This window comes from Pempheris klunzingeri, chromosome 5 (assembly GCF_042242105.1).
Source record: "Pempheris klunzingeri isolate RE-2024b chromosome 5, fPemKlu1.hap1, whole genome shotgun sequence".
Taxonomy (NCBI): domain Eukaryota; kingdom Metazoa; phylum Chordata; class Actinopteri; order Acropomatiformes; family Pempheridae; genus Pempheris; species Pempheris klunzingeri.
The window spans coordinates 8,008,286-8,024,573 of NC_092016.1; the positions used below are offsets into that span (position 1 = coordinate 8,008,286).

At 40.8% G+C, this 16,288-nt stretch overlaps 3 protein-coding genes across 3 annotated transcripts; 2 read left to right on the forward strand and 1 right to left on the reverse strand.

The window, feature by feature from the left end:
• Window positions 1-253: 253 nt before the first annotated feature.
• LOC139201201 (endonuclease domain-containing 1 protein-like) lies at window positions 254-1,296 on the reverse strand. The gene is made up of 2 exons (XM_070830463.1): window positions 1,003-1,296; window positions 254-847 (listed from the first exon to the last, which is right to left on the reverse strand). Exons 1-2 carry the CDS (start codon window positions 1,294-1,296, stop codon window positions 254-256), a joined length of 888 nt encoding a protein of 295 aa, XP_070686564.1.
• Window positions 1,297-4,828: 3,532 nt separating this feature from the next.
• On the forward strand, window positions 4,829-6,289 carry aplnr2 (apelin receptor 2). The gene has a single exon (XM_070830464.1). It carries the CDS (start codon window positions 4,829-4,831, stop codon window positions 6,287-6,289), a length of 1,461 nt encoding a protein of 486 aa, XP_070686565.1.
• Window positions 6,290-7,690: 1,401 nt separating this feature from the next.
• On the forward strand, window positions 7,691-15,875 carry hdac10 (histone deacetylase 10). Its single transcript, XM_070831041.1, has 20 exons — window positions 7,691-7,910; window positions 9,251-9,385; window positions 9,488-9,584; window positions 9,751-9,848; window positions 10,730-10,834; window positions 10,930-10,998; window positions 11,095-11,221; window positions 11,719-11,784; window positions 11,877-11,936; window positions 12,138-12,227; window positions 12,361-12,467; window positions 12,562-12,629; window positions 12,870-13,113; window positions 13,292-13,382; window positions 13,524-13,609; window positions 14,420-14,476; window positions 14,598-14,679; window positions 15,061-15,249; window positions 15,410-15,569; window positions 15,673-15,875. Exons 1-20 carry the CDS (start codon window positions 7,852-7,854, stop codon window positions 15,702-15,704), a joined length of 2,022 nt encoding a protein of 673 aa, XP_070687142.1. The 5' UTR covers window positions 7,691-7,851; the 3' UTR covers window positions 15,705-15,875.
• The last annotated feature ends 413 nt before the right edge of the window (window positions 15,876-16,288 follow it).

Here is a 16,288-nt window from a genome sequence, read left to right on the forward strand (position 1 = left end):
TCAATCCAATTATATGGAAAATCAGTGTAGTAGAATTGTTTCCTCAGACCGGTTGTCAGACGGTTGTCCGTTTATTTATTTTTGTTAAGCACGAGAAAGATTTTAATCAGCAAACAAGCTGCCACAACAAAATAAATGCAAAACTAAATTAGAGAATAAATCAATTAAAATAAATAACCAATAAGATGATTCATTCTAAATCAGCGGCTAAATGTTGAATGTCATTCACACTAGTGTGATTGTGAATCTCCAATTAATGCAGATGCAGCGCACTAGGGGGCATACAGTTGTCATAAAAGATCTGGAAAGTGCTGCCAACATAAGTTACCCCCTTCAGGAAGTCCTCCAGCTGCTGCACCGTCATCTCTTGAACTTTATCATTCTCCCTGTCGTTGAGCCCATGAGCCGCAAACGCAGGAAACTTTGACCGCTCTGAGTATGGTGCATTGTGGTCAAAGTCAACGCAGCAGTAGGCTGACCAGAAGTAGGTGGGGATGCCCAGGCGGTTGACGTTCTGACGGCGGATTGTGTGCCCCGAGGTGGTGACACCTGTGACCACATAGGCGGTGCCACGGCAGTAGTTGTTGAGCCGCCTGCGGATGGTGTCCTTGTGTTTCCTCCAGGGGCCGATGTTGAACTCTCGCACCTGAGGGACCACGTTTGTCAGAGTGTAGGTGGATGCTTTGTCGTCAGGGTTGGCCTGGTGCTCGTCTGGATTCAGCTGGCCCCGTTCGTAGATTACACTGTCGGAGTAGTCGTCAAGCACGGCCTGATCATCCTCTAAACTCCTATGAACATTTTCTGAAGGGAACGGCTGCATCTCTCTGGAGACAGACGCTGTAGAGAGCTGCCAGAATAAACATTGTCATTATTAAAAAGAAATCTGTTTAGACATTAAATACATTACCAAATGAGGCCTATTTTCCAGAGGATCTTTCCCAAATATCCAATCTTAAACATCAGAATTCCTTATCCCTTTTTTTAAGAATACTCGCCCCCTACCTGTGGCTCATACATCCAAGGCACATCAACCTTCTTGGAGCCATCCGAGCGCTTGAAGGTGTACGCAGAGTACACAGGGATGTGGCTGAAGTTGTCGTACAAGGTGAAAAATCGTGGGTTACCCTCATAGAACTGGCAGATCTTCTTAAAAGGCTGGTCCTCAAGCCCTCGCGGCATTGTCCCCATGTACAAGAACTTCTTACAATCAGGTGAGAGGGTCTCCTGCACCTCTGCTCCAGCCATCACAATGATCAGTAGAAGGATGAGCGTTTGATCTGTTCTGCAGTCAGCCATGATGAAACATGCAGCACGTCTCCACAGTGCATTTAATCCCTTTGAAATGCCATCCTTCTGTGTGCCTCCTCTGTGCCTCATACGCTTCCAGGCCTATTATGCAAAGTCTTATCTTTCTCCCCGTAGCTAAACTATTGCCATTTCTGAAAGAGGCATTAAGCAGCACCATTGGCCATCGCAGGTACAGTGAAGCTCAGAGATCTTAATGGCCCTGCACACCCACACCAGTACGTTGTCACCAAAGTACATGTACTGACTACAAAACTGAACAGAAGAGTGAGGGAATCCATACACAGGCACAGGTGTCACTAATGACGATAATGGCCACTCTGTCCCATTTACACTAAGTGTTCCTCCATTAATTAATAATACTTCATTTCCCTGTAATGACAAGTCAAAATGTCTGCAGTGAGAAATTTAATATTAAGGCCATTACAGCCATTTGATATATTTAATATTTCAGATCTTTTATTCAAGCCTCGTTGCACTAATGAGCACAAAGGTTACAGTTTCCCATCTGTGCCACAAGCTCTTTATAGACAGGAGTGTCGTAGTAGTAAAAAAAGAAATTGAGCAGAGACTGAGCACAGCACAGCCAGCCATACTTTTAGCTAAATGTTGAATTCAGCATGATAATATGCTGACAGTTCTTGTTTCGTAGCCGGCTTTGTTCGCCATGTTCACCATCTTAGTTTAACGGGACATCGCCTAAGTTATTAGGTTATATGATCTAGGAACCATGTCTGTTTCTACAAAATTTTGTGCAAATAGTTGTTCACCAACTGCACCAGAATACCAAAGGACTCATCATGTCGGTCTAACCCTGTTTCATTACTCTGCAGAGCATCTTTCCTCTGTTGTTTCTCACTGTGATGCTCAGCCTGCACTTTTCTTCTCAATCAAACAGTTGTATTTACTCTGCTTTTCTTTCCTTCTCAGTAAAGTAAAGCTGTGTGTGTGTGTGTGTGTGTGTGTGTGTGTGTGGAATGTTTTTTGAAACATCTGTTACCATAACAACAGACTGATGGCAGTGTGACCTCTACCCGTGTGGAAACAAACACTTCCTGTTTACTATGGGAACATCTTCACTGTTTACACTGTAACCCCCCCCACTGCTCTACTGTATCCATTCATACATCCATCCATATACATACATACGGCTGTCCATTAATATATACATGCCATGCAGAGGTAGAAATTTATGCATTTTCTAAAAAGTGAGATTAAGTTTTATATGGTGACACCTTTAATATAAAGTAATTGTAATATAATAGTATCTCATTATACTATATTAGGGGTGCCCTAATGCAGTGTCTTTGGTTTGAATTTAGCATTTCCTCGTTTCCTGTCATCTCACCACTGTTGCTATCAAATGGGTCATTATTATGAATTATTTTGTGAATATGATGCTGTAAAAAGTAGTTTCCTTTGAGTGTCTACAGAATGTTTTAACTGATTCAAATTAGTTCAAAATCAAATTTGGATTTCCATAAGGACAGATCAATGCAAAACATTTTGTTTAACACAGAGAAACTTTTAGTCATGTGAGAAAATTACGTATTATAATAGCAATGTAAGCTTATGGGGCTTACTGGTCTCTTAGCAAGTAAGCTGATTTATACTCTGATCAGATGAACATACTTTAATGGCCACCCTACGACTATTTTTGCCTGTATTTGCAAATTGCTCTATCAGATATGAAAATTAGTGAAAACATCTACGCAGGATAGAGGAGACGGGTATGAGAAATAACCCATTAGCCTAAAAGAGTCTAAGAGTCACACAAACACAAAGACAAATTTAATTTTTATTAAAATAATGAAACTTTCCGCTTCCTTAGATAAGATAAAAACGCCTCAGTATTTAGACCTACAACACATAGCCACAATTGAAATCGTCATTAATAGATGTCTTTGCTGTGAATTGGCAGCCTTCTTATGGAAACAGATAACACAGCTGTGGGTTTGGATCTACTTTCATCTGAAAGCTGTCGGTATTGTTCTTTTTTTACACTGGCCATATACAGAATAATGGTTTAAAAGCCTTTTGAACATATTCATGAAGCCTCACATACATCCAGTCTCCTATTCTGATATGACAACAATGAATGTAAGGGCTGTGGGTTGTTACTTTTGACCACTTTAAACACTGTGTGTCTCACAGTGTGAGAGGAGACAGTGTGTTTGTATTTACACACATTTGTGTACTGTATGTGCATTTGGATGTGTTTGTGTCTGTGCATACAGAATACGAGCAGCCTGGAGAATTGGTGGGGGGGGGGGGTCTGTTTGTGTGTCTCGGGTTTGTGTGTGTTTGTGGGGAGAGGATGGGTGGTGTTATTGTGTCTCTCGGGGGTGTGTGTGTTTGTGTTGGGGGGGTATTTGCAGGTCTCGTAACTCTCTGCTGGGGTGGTCTGGTTTGGGAACAAGAGAAAGGAGGGTGTGTATGTGTACAGATGTGTGTGTGTGTGTGTGTGTGTGTACATGCAGGCTTAAGAGGAGGGCACACCTCCTTCAGCCAGCACAAGACAGATGCAGAGACTGAGAGAGACGCACAGAGAGAAAGTGAAATGAGAGAAGAGGGGATGAATTTTTGATCTCAGGAAGGATTTCGTCCAAGTTGATGAAGTAGTTTGAGGTAAGTGTCTGTTGTGAGCTTCGTCATAATTCCTCTCATCACGAGGCCCTCATTCAGGACAGCTAGGATGCAGCGTTCACATGCAAAACATGCTGTTTGATAAAGGCTGTAATCCAAAAATTACAGTATGAATTCAAAAACTATTAGCATGGGTGATCCTGTAAAAAGAAAAGCTGCATGTCAATACCTGGCAAAGGTTCACTGAGAGGGAGACATTGTTGTCTATTTCTTTGGTCTTGATCCAGAACCTACACATGTTTTCTGGTATGTGTGCACTCTTGATCCTGCCTGTCTTGTGGGAGTGAAACTTTAATGTAAATGGTGTCTTAAAGGCCTAAAATGTTTGGGAAAATGTTTTACTTGCTTTACTGAAAAAATGCATCATTAAAATGTGTTAAGTCTTAGATTTTTATTTAACTCTTTATTTAATCAGGTAGTCTGATTAATAGCAGAATGTCTTTTTTGATACTTGAGCACAAGAGAGAGTAAAGTATTCAGAAATTCATTAGAAACACACAATTTGAACACACTGATGATATTTTATAGTTGTTTGTTGAATAATTTCAACTTTCTTTGCTGGATTAGTCCAAAATTCCTGGACTAAATTCCTAAAGTAAGGTGTGTAGCTAAACTTTGCCTAATTACAAGCTGTGCATGTACAGTTTTTACAGTGTTTGTGTCTGCTGGAAAAAGAATCTCATCGTGTTTTATTGAATTTTCAGACCATCCAAGTCAACAGACGGGGAACAAGTGGGATTGATCCACTACAGGAATTTGGGCCATTATATCTAAAACAGTCTCAACAGTGCAGGATTTTGGACTTTTTGCTGCCAAACACTTTATGGGAACTTCCTATGATTTTAATGGCAAATGATTTTACATAGAAATCAGGTAGATGGACGCACAGATGTCAGATACAGACTTCCTTACCTCCCCATCTCCTTCTCCCCCTCCCTTCTTCCAATGCGACTACAGCGACTGGTCTCCCTCCCTCTCCATCATCCCCTCTGTCTACCTGCTGGCCTTCCTGGTTGGTTGCCTCGGCAACGGCCTGGTGCTGTGGGCCTACCTGGACCGAGCCGAAGGGAGGAGAATGAGGTCTGGAGAGAAAGCTGTAATTGGAAAGCTCTGCTGCGGTGGCATTTTCCGAGCCAGTCGGCAGTCAGCACTTCCTCAGGAGAACAAGGCAAACTGTGGACATTCCTCAGGACAAAGCTGCAGGGCCTCCTCTCACTCCTCCACCTCCTCCTCTTATTCTCCCTCCGTCCCTCGTCCCTCCCGCTCACTGACAGACTCTCTAATAGCCAGCTTAGCATTAGCTGACCTCTGCTTCCTGGTGACTCTCCCTCTGTGGGCGGTCTACACAGCCATGGGCTACCACTGGCCTTTTGGGCAACCCCTCTGCCAGATCAGCAGCTTCCTCACTGCTCTCAACATGTACGCCAGCGTGTTCAGCCTGAGCATGCTCAGTGTGGAGCGGTACTGGGTCCTGACTGGACGCCGGCACTCCAGCCACCATGCCCCGCAGAGCTGCCCCAGCAGGGCTTTGTGGATACTTGGAGGGGTGTGGATGCTGGCGGGGGTGCTGGCACTTCCTGGTTTGCTGCTGCGCTCCGTCAGGGAGGTGGAGGCAGACCCTGAATCTGACAACGATTGGGAACTAGAGCCAGTTCACCCTACTGACTCTGGATCAGTCTTCCTCTCCTGCCAAATGGATTACTCCATGCTGATCGAAGCAGGGCTGGAGGAGACAGACCAGGAGAGGGCAGAGATGTGGTGGGCAGCCGCCTTGAGTCTTAAATCTACTCTAATTGGCTTCCTGCTTCCTTTTGTCATCTTGCTGGTTTGCTACTGCTCATTGGCCCAGCTCCTCAGCAGACATTTTGGACGGGGCCCTCGTCCTGACCGCAGGCGCCAGCGAAGACTCCTCAGGGTCATTGTGACTTTAGTGATGGCCTTCTTCTTGTGCTGGCTGCCCCTGCATGTCAATAAGACTGTTTCCATGCTGCTGGAGTTTGGTTTCGTTCCATACTCCTGCTCTTTAGATCAGATTTTACTGGCTGCTCAACCATACGTCACCTGTTTAGCTTATCTTAACTCCTGCCTTAACCCTCTCCTGTACGCTGCCTGCGACCCGTCGTTCAGGAAGAAATGCAGAGCAGCTCTTCTCGTGCTGTGCAGGACGAGCTGGAGAGGAGGAGAGGGGAGGGAGGGAAAAAAGGATGAAGGAGAGGAAGAGCAAGAGGAAAGGAGCTCAGCTTTTCCCACAAGAACACAACAGACAGCAGACAGGACAGAGGAGGGAGAGGAGGAGAGGGTGGGGGAGGTGGGAGGGATGATTGCTGAGGCCACATAAATCCTGGCTCAATACCCAAAGAGATAACTGCTATGAAATGAAAGAAGTTGACAATAATGACACGTTGTATGTGACGTGTTTTTCAGTACTGGAGCCAATCAACAATGGACTGAATTCCAAAGTGGCCTAAACTTAGACATAAAGAAGTGGTGTCACATGTCAATATTTTCAAAATAAACATCTTTATTAAATGAACATTCATGAGCTCTTAGACATGATTCCTCCCTTCTAAGCCAAACATTTCCCACAGGAAAGATGCCACCTCTTCCTAAAAAAACAGTGGAGCCCAGAAATAGTGTTCTCATGTCATCTGATCTGTTTCTATATTTTGTACTAGTGATATACTATGAGTTGTTTATTGATTTGTGTTGCACTGTTGTTTTTCTATTAAAGTTTGGATCATGCAAACTCACGTTCATCTTTCACTTGTTGAAATAATATAGCACATCTATGAATCTGACCATGTAAAAAAAGTCAAGTTGAAATTAACAGTAACGAAATCCAGTAGCTCCTTGATTGTATCCAGCAAGTCATTCGAATTCAATTATAAGTTAGCTTGTCTTTTCAACTGTAAATAATGCAGTTAAACGGAGTAAAATCACTTCAGGGGCAGAGGATAAAGCTGACAAAACATCAGACAAAACTTTACGACAAAAGCATAACAAAGGACGTGCCAGCTGTTCAAATACAGGATATTTAGCATAACACAAAAGGTGCAGATATCAGTGGTGTAACAAATATTAGTATATAGAAAGAGTGACTATAAAATTGACAAGATTTAAATGTGTGTGTCTTTACAGTAAATAAGAGTGCTTGATTGCGCTAATGAAATATTCTTGTACGTATGCAAATATTGCACAGTCTTTATTTTTAGTACATTAAGACTCATCTTTCATCTCTTTGCATTCGTGGAGATCATTTCCATCCAAACCAAAGTTGCTTATGGAGACTAAAATCCAACTATTTTTAAAAAAATACCTTCTTTTTTTTTTTGCCATTTATAGATAGCAGCCAACGAAATCTCCATTCATTAAAAAAGAACAAATAAGCAATATTTACTGACACTCTTCACAGATGTACATATACATACATATATAGATATATATTTATATCTTCCTTGTAAGTTCCCTTCTTATTTCTCTTTTAGACCTACTTTTATCTTCTTTATTATACTTTATTGCTCATGTTTATGTTTTTTTTTTTTGTCCTATAAAATAAGGGGGTCAGCAGTACATTTCACTAACAAAGCTAAACCTTTAACCTGACTCCGTCCAGCAGGTGGCGCCACTGCACCATTAAACTGTTTGACAACCTCCATAACGCTCATAGAAGATGATGCTCGATGGACCTGACCCTTGTCCACACTGTGTTCAAGCTGAATATAAATATAAAGGGATCTTACCGGTATTCGTTGATGCGTGAAAGTCAACATTTGCAGCAGCTCACTTATTGATTCTCTGTCCAATTACTTCTTGCAAACATTTTTGCAGAAAAGGTCAGAAACGGGCGGAAAGTTTTGCACCGCAGAAACGACACCGCATGTGTTGCAGTCTACAGTGAAGATGGGGACTGCATTGATTTATGATGAGGAGATGACCAAATATAAACTGCTCTGGGTTGAGTGAGTATAAAATCTGAACAGCTGCAGATGAATTGTACTTCCTGCACTGATCGTAAATTTTGGTGTTTAGTAATGTTGTTAGCTAAGTAAATCAAATGAGTCTGGATGAATCGCTTACAGTAAAGTAAATGCAGCGCATACATGTTTAGTGTTATATGTCACTTGTTTTAATTCTTGTTTGTTTATTTGTATAGTTTGACGTGATAATGCATACTACATTAACCTTTCTGTAACTTCACGTAACCAATAAGCTAATTACGTTACTGTCTATATTTTAGGAAGTCCCAAGTGTATCATGAGTTGAAGATTTGATCGTTTTAGTGCACGGATTAGGAAATATTTCCTCCAAATTATTTGAAGTGGTCTGTGGAAGGTAAAAGCGTTAAGTTGTTGTGGTAGGAACTGAAGTTGTTGTTTGTTGTATCCAGTCCGGTCGGTTAGTGAGGAACACCTGCAGCGTTAGCTTCATGCTAACAGCAGTGGACTTATTCCCTTTAGTCTCTGAGTTAAATCGCCCACTTTAGGGCTTTAGAGTCATTTCGTTAACTCTATACATCTTTATTTTGTCACCAGTTTCTCTGTCACACAGTTTTACTGTTACTTTGTACTCTGTTGGAGCACCTCTTACATCTGTGCTTAAGAGCATGACTCTGACTCTGGTTTTGACATGTTGGCCTATAGTTCAGATTTGAGCAGTTAAACACAGCAGTGCATGACCTCTGGCACAATTTCATATATTTTAGAGGAGATTTTCCTGTTTGTGCACATAAATCGTGGACTAAAGCACTAAAACAAAACGCAAAGCACTTCCTTGTTTCAGCCAATGTAAGGCTTGTTTAGTAAGTTAACATCTACATAAGACTATGGGCATTAAACATTAACCGTGAAACTGTTCTTCAGTTGAATCAAAGGTGAAAAAGAGAAAGAAATTGATTACAAGAAATTATTACAGTTCAGTAATGATATCCCATTAATTTAGATGATGTTTGATTAGTCCCTTTTTCCCTTTTATAGGATAAAATATCAGCAGAGCGGCGCCACATTTGTTTATTTCCCTTAATTTCATTTACATTTATATGCCTTTAATTTACCGATTCATTTTTTAGGCCAGTTGTACTCCTCATTTTTACCTCTTAGCTGTTATTTAGGTTTAGTTTGTGCACAAAAAGTGCAAATATAACGATACTAAAATGTGAATTTGAAATGATCAAATGTAAAAACAGTTGCGCTAAGTTACAGATCAAAGTATTCCCCAGTTCATAATATACAAACTTGAACTTAATATTGAACATGTAATTCAACTGAATGGGACCTTATTTCAGTTTTGTTTTTCTCTCCAGCCCTACATGTAAGATCGAGGTACCCCAGCGTCTGACTGTGAGTCATGAAGCTTTGGTCAAGAACGGTCTGGCTGATCGCTGTGTTCCCGTACCTGTCCGTGAGGCGACGGATGCAGACATCCTGCTGGTTCACAGGTGATGAATCCTCGCCTGGTTCAGTTAATGTTCTACATCTGTGTGAGGCTGAAATAAACACCTAAAGTCACCCAGCTACGTGTGCTCTGCTGCTCTCCACAGTGAGGAGTACTTGGAGGCAGTGAAGAAGACTCCCTATATGACTCTGGAGGACCTGAAGGAGTTCACTCTGCAGTATGGTGACGTCTACTTCCACCCAGTTAGTCCCACACTTCATGCTCTCATTAGCTGAGTTGCAGCTGCACCTTAATCTCACATTTGTTCATTCACCGGTGGTTAGAGGGACGATTCTCAGGTTGAAGTGATGAAAGCAGGCCAACTTTGCCCCCTGGTTTAACGTTCCTCTTTCCCATTTGCTGTCCTAGAACATCTATCACTGTGCCAAGCTGGCTGCAGGGGCCGCGCTGCAACTAGTGGACAGTGTTATGACGGGGAAGGTGAGGAACGGCATGGCTCTGGTCAGGTGAGGCTGGCAGCAGTCCTGATGTGTACTCTACCATGATGTACCTCTACTGATGTGTACCATTGAGTGTGTACAAATTTCACTATTTTGAGCTCAAGATTATTTTGATGCAAAATTCAAGATTGATACAGTCATTGACTGTACACGCACCTTTCACTGACTATATAAACACCTTTCATTGCTGTAATTCTGTTCTACATATGATGTTTGTCTGTTTCTTTATCATTATATTTATTGCAAATATAAAAAGCAGAACATGAGATAGAGAAGAATGACAACAGTGAAAGGTATAAATGCAATAAAGATATGAGTGTATATAAAACATATATATTTTTTTTTAAATTAACCAATCAATAAAAGGCTTTCACCACAAACACCGAGAGAGTCACTCCCTCAGCAATTAATAAAATACATGCATAAAATAAGATGAGCAATGTGTTTGAAGATCCATCGAATACAATAAAACCCAGAAACAGAAAGTCTTAGACAGATGATACTAAATAAGTAACCATCAGGGAAACTCTGAATAAGGAAGTTGAAGACTGAACATCAGCCAGTTTCAGTATTCTGTACAATCTAGAAACAGTTCATACTCAAATGTTGTGTGTGGATTATTTCTCTTTTTCTAATTAGTCACGTTGGGTATTTCAAAAATCTGTTTATGAAGACTTTACACAGAAACATTGGAGTCAGTTATGAAGGAAAATTCATTGCCATTGTGGATACGAAGCCTTCTTTTTCCTACTTTATATATTATTTATATTAAGTGTTTTGTCATACTGATAAAGAAGTTGTAATGCATCACTTTCATCTCTGTATAGACTAAATGATTAATTATTTACTAAAATGATGATCTATCACTTCTCTGCCATCGTTCACAGACCACCAGGACACCACAGTATGCGCAGTGCTGCCAATGGATTCTGTGTGTTCAATAATGTGGCCATAGCAGCTCGATATGCCAAACAAAAATATGGGCTTAAAAGGTAACATGACTTGACACTTTTTCTCTTCATTTTTGCAAGACCTACGCTATTGATTCTGCCACCGTATATTTATTTACATCTTCATGGATTTTCAGGGTGTTGATAGTTGACTGGGATGTGCATCATGGTCAAGGGGTGCAGTACTGTTTTGAAGATGATCCAAGGTGAGTCTTTCCCTGTGGTAGAATCCTGAATAGTTGTCTGTGGATGTTGTCTTCTGGCACACTAAACTCTGTGCATACCACACTTTTTCCTCCCAGCGTGCTCTACTTCTCATGGCACCGTTATGAGCATCAGAAATTCTGGCCCCAACTCAGAGAATCAGACTACGACAGTGTTGGCAAAGACAAAGGGGCAGGATTCAATATAAATGTACCATGGAACAAGGCAAGTAACCATAGAAATGCTGTTCACTTGAACTTTTTGTATAGTTTTAAACTCTTTGTTGTTTTCTTTACTTTACTTTTGTGCTGACTGGAAGACTGTAATGCACAGACTTTATGGAATCTGCTTTGACAATAATATAAATGGTCTCTTCTTAAACATACTAAATACAAAAACAACACAAAGATTGAATTATTTAAGGCAGCATGTAATGTTAATTATTATGTTAATGAACAGTTTGATGTATAAAATCCTTAAATTGTTAAGTTAACAGAGCCCAAAGTGGAGATTTAAATTGCTTTCTTAGTCTCCCCACCAGGTAAAATATGCAGTTTATTCTGGGTGGAATGGAGTAAATTTGGCGCTGAGTTATTGTCACTCAACTGATTGTTAATCAACTAATCCTTTCAGCACTAATCTCAGGTTTTCTTTTATGTGTGTGTGCACAAGTTTTTGTCTATGAATGTGTTTATTAATGCTGTCCCATTATGATATTTCAGGTGGGAATGAAGAACAGCGACTACCTGTCAGTCTTCTTTCACATCCTTTTGCCAGTTGCATATGAGGTTAGACATTTGAAAACCACATTGTGAACAAATAGGGATGTGTTGGATGTTATTTTTTTTAAGTGTGTATTTTTTTTTTTTTTTTGCCACAGTTTTGCCCTGACTTGGTGCTGGTGTGTGCAGGCTTTGACTCAGCGATCGGAGACCCAGAGGTACTGAATATACATCGCAATAATAAAGCTTGCACTGATACAATCTATTACTAGCTGCCCTGCCATAAATTCTAATTTATAAAGTTTATAATGTTTGGTTTTTGGTGACATGTCAGAAATGTGTAAATTAAATTATATATTTATTGTTTAGGTCATAGTAGATGGTGGTTTTATGCTGAAGTACATTGTCTCTATTTTAAGGGTGAAATGTGTGCCAGCCCAGACATCTTTGCCCACCTCACTCACCTCCTGATGAACCTCGCTGGAGGGAAACTGTGTGCTGTGCTGGAGGTCAGACCACAGAACATATACTTAACATCAACACAAATGTATGAAACAGCTGCCCTCCTGGAGACATACTATTGCCTCCATTTTGGAGGAACTTTGGGTTGTAAAGGGTTTCATTGTGGCAAATGTTTTCCAGGGAGGATACCACTTGACTTCCCTCGCCCAGTCTGTGTGTCAGACAGTTCAGACTTTGCTCGGAGATCCTGCGCCTCGTCCTGCAAACCTCGATGGTCCATGCCAAAGGTCTGTCTCACCATCAGTCACATTCATGGATCAAACCTCAGCTTCTGTTTGTGTGTGATTTCTAAGCGTAACTAATATATTTTTCCCTTTCCAGTGCACTTGAGTCCCTTCACGGTGTTCGATCAGCTCATAGGCAGTACTGGTCTTGCCTCAAACATGCAGGTATAACATCCACATCATTGTTTTTGAGCTATTTCTTAAAGGAGTTCTTCGCTGATTTAGCAAACTTATGATGGACAATTTAAAGTAAAGGAAGCACAACTAGAGATATTGTTTTGGGGTTTTTTTCCCCCACACATTTGTGTATACAGTACCCACAATGCAACTTGACAGTTTGGTCTGAGAGGTGTGTTTTAAAAGCCTCATATGGGCCTCAAAATATTTCATAACTTCTCTCTCCAGCTGAGACGCCCCCCTCTGATATCAGCACAAAACGCATTAAATTAGAAGAAGAAGTGGAGGAAAAGACGGAGAAGGCAGGAGAGGAGAAAAGTGCAGAAGAAGAGGTGTGGCCAGAGCCTCCAAAACGTGTCACTCCGCCTCTCCGCACTGCTTTAGTCCTTCCTAATGGTGTGGCCTGCCCAGACAGATGTAAACGCTTCAGCTGCTCAGACGATCCCGATCCGGTCAGAGTCAACAAACTCAGGTATCGAGCTGTGGCTGATGATGCTCCATTTAAGTTAAGGTCATTCACAGTCATCAGCTTTTTCTCTGTCATGAGTTTTTCAGAAGTGGATTGGAGTTTGCTGAATTTAAAGGCGTATTTATAATAATGATTTCATCTTCTCCATTACACAAAATGTGTTCTTGTCTTTCACATTAAGGGAGCATTTCCTCAAAGATGCAGATGACACTGACGCTCTCACAGCCCTCTCCAGTCTTATTGCCCTCGTAGAGAAAATGGAGAAGAATGAGGTACAGCCAGTAAATGATCTGTGTCTTGTCTTATCGAGTGCTGCGATGTGATTTGATCTGCTTCTAAACACACTTTTGCTTTGCTTACTGGGCTGCATGAGCTGCACACAGATGTCATTATATTTGATTATTACCTCTCAGATCTGCAATGGTTTGGCGCTGGTCCGTGACGTCTCCATGGCGATGATGTGTGTTGTCCAGCATGCTGCATCTGCTCTCAGCAACCGGTATAGCAACTTGGATCTAATCCATATGTACAAGATGTGAAAGGTGATCTAATGATAAGAAAGATAGCCTTGAAGCGTCCACCCTTAAAGGAGTAGTTCTACATTTTGAAATTGTGTCTTCATGCTAAATATGGAGCTACAGTCAGAAGATGTTTAGCTTAACTTAGCATAAAGACTTTTGCTGGTCTTTGCTAATATGAACAACTGTAAAACCACAACTTGTAGTTTGTACATGAACACATAGAAATGAGATACATGTTCATTAGTGAGCTTTGCAGGTGTATATAAGTGGATTTTGTTACCAAATGACAGAGCCAGGCTAGCTGTTTCCCATTTTCCAGTCTTTATGCTAAAGCTAAGCTAACTAGCTACTGGCTGTAGCCCCACACTTCCTGGACAGGTATGAGAATGGCATCTGGCCTTTTATTTAACTCTCAGCGAGACAGCGAGTAAGTGTTTTTTTCCAGAACGTTTTAACATTGTTAAAATGTTTATAGGCTGCAGGTGTTTTGTGTTTTCGGGATTTTTGCGCTCAGCTTGTAGTTAACTAAATGGGAAGACTTCTTTTGCAGATACACTTTTAGCACCCAACTGCAAAGTTAATAATAAATGATAAATTAGTTAATGATAAATGTCCCTCGGAAATGCTGACAGTGTCCAAACTATAATAATATAGATAGTATTTAACAGTATAAGACTATCTGAGGTGAAAATACCTTTCAAAGAACAAGCTGACTCTACTGAATATGGGTAAACCAACAGAAGACTTACTAGTGAAGTCAACATGTTTACCTCCTTCTCATCATGCAGGGTTTTGGTCGTGTGTGTCGGAGACGCAGTGGTCCCAAGTCACAGCACAGAGGACGGGTGATTATCATTCGCGCCCCCTGAAGTAGATTTTGTGATAAAACTTGTTCCCCGTTGAGCTAATGAATGGCATTTGTCCACAGCATGAACAATGTGATGACTGAAATCTTTCCATCTTCAGGAAAACACTCCTGGTGCAGTTCAGCAACAAAGAGTCAGAGGAACAGACATGCAAATATTATATTCCTGTGTGTCTGAAGAAGGTACTGTGGATTACGGTAGTAGAAAGCACAATTCAGAGATGGATTTATAGTACTAGATGCTAATTCAGTATTAAGATTTTATTATCTTTCTTTATGGCAGTATCATGACAAAGATCTTAAATCAATATATTGTTTCCAGTAGGTGATATCTAAATAAGTAATCTATCTAAATAATCATTGAATCCTTTCCAGCATATAATCTTAAATACTTCTAATGTAAATCTATTTTTGATTTGGTCATATTTAGGTTTTGGACCTCTAAAACACAATTTAACCATTTGATTTAATATAATGTACATGAGCTTCAATTTTCAATCTCCCTTTGTAATATTTCAGTAAATATTGTTGGGAACATAAGTGTACTTGATTGTCCTTCCACAGGGCTGCAGTGACGTGTCGGCGTTCACACAGGCCGCGTTGGGCCTCCTCCTGGCTCTGGGATACGAGTACGACCCCAGTCTGGTTGTGTTGGTTCGGACGCCAGATAGCGGGCTGCCTGACAGTGTGTGGCGACAGCTAACAGGCCTGCTGCAGGGCCTGGCTCAGGGACACACTCTGGTGCTCCTGCAGGTAAGAAGGCTGGGACCAGTTTGATAAAAGAAGAGTAAATACCATCTCATTTCTTGACGACTCGGAAATACAAATGTTCTTCTTTGGCTTCATTTTTTGGGGAGGTTTAAATGGCAGCGTGTTCTACAACAGTGGTCAGTAATTTTTTTTTTCATTTCAGGAAGGTGAGAAGGCATGTGTTGGCTCCACAGCCTCCTCTCTCCTCGGGGATGCTGCCCCCTCCCTGGGGCAGCTTCATGCTCCTCAGATGGAGGATGTGGAGGCGTTGGAGAGACTGAGACACAGACTGCAGGCACACTGGAAGCTACTGCAGACTACAGGTGAATTCAGCATCACATATCAACATTATACACAATCTGACGCTCACAGAATTTAAAATTACATGTACTAAGAAAGCACTAAGAATTTTTGTCTCCTGAACAGCACCGGGCACTGGAGGAGGTGATAAGCACTGAAGCCGACCCTGCTCCTTTTTGTAAAGAAATTGTTAACAAATGTTTTGTAACATTTTGTATGTTTTGTCTAAGCAGCTTTTATTGAAGGCATTGAGCCATAAAATAAACTGTATTTTTTTTTAAACGCACAATTGAAATGGACCACCATATTGGGAAACTGTCAAGTTTATCTCCAATCAATAATAATAATAATAAATCCAACTCTTATTTGTGTAGATCTTCTCAAATCAAAAGTTGACATTTTTTCAGGTATTTGTTGCCCTATAGTGAATAATATTGTGGGTTTATCAGATTTTTCAGTGAAGGGTTAAATTAATAATTTCATTATTTAAAGTCCTTTTTTAAGATATCTGCCAAATGTTTATACACGATCACCAAATAATAAATAACTTTTACGTCAATCATGGTATAAAAGTGCCAGTAACACCTTCATTTGGTTTGTAAGTCTGCGACATGATGCCAGTGTTTCACATACAGGTGTCTGCAAAATCATTTTAGTTGGATATTCAGTCTGGAGCTTTGTGAATAGTATTTGGTGAAGTGAATCTCATGGTCGAAGGTATCTAAGTACATTTACTCAGTAC

Coding starts and splice junctions, on each gene's coding strand:
- LOC139201201 (XM_070830463.1), bottom strand. CDS start 1,296: ATGGCTGACTGCAGAACAGATCAAACGCTCATCCTTCTACTGATCATT. Junction 848..1,002: donor CTTGGATGTATGAGCCACAG/GTAGGGGGCGAG, acceptor TTATTCTGGCAG/CTCTCTACAGCGTCTGTCTC.
- aplnr2 (XM_070830464.1), top strand. CDS start 4,829: ATGGACGCACAGATGTCAGATACAGACTTCCTTACCTCCCCATCTCCT.
- hdac10 (XM_070831041.1), top strand. CDS start 7,852: ATGGGGACTGCATTGATTTATGATGAGGAGATGACCAAATATAAACTG. Junction 12,468..12,561: donor CTCGATGGTCCATGCCAAAG/GTCTGTCTCACC, acceptor TTCCCTTTCCAG/TGCACTTGAGTCCCTTCACG. Junction 12,630..12,869: donor GTCTTGCCTCAAACATGCAG/GTATAACATCCA, acceptor TTCTCTCTCCAG/CTGAGACGCCCCCCTCTGAT.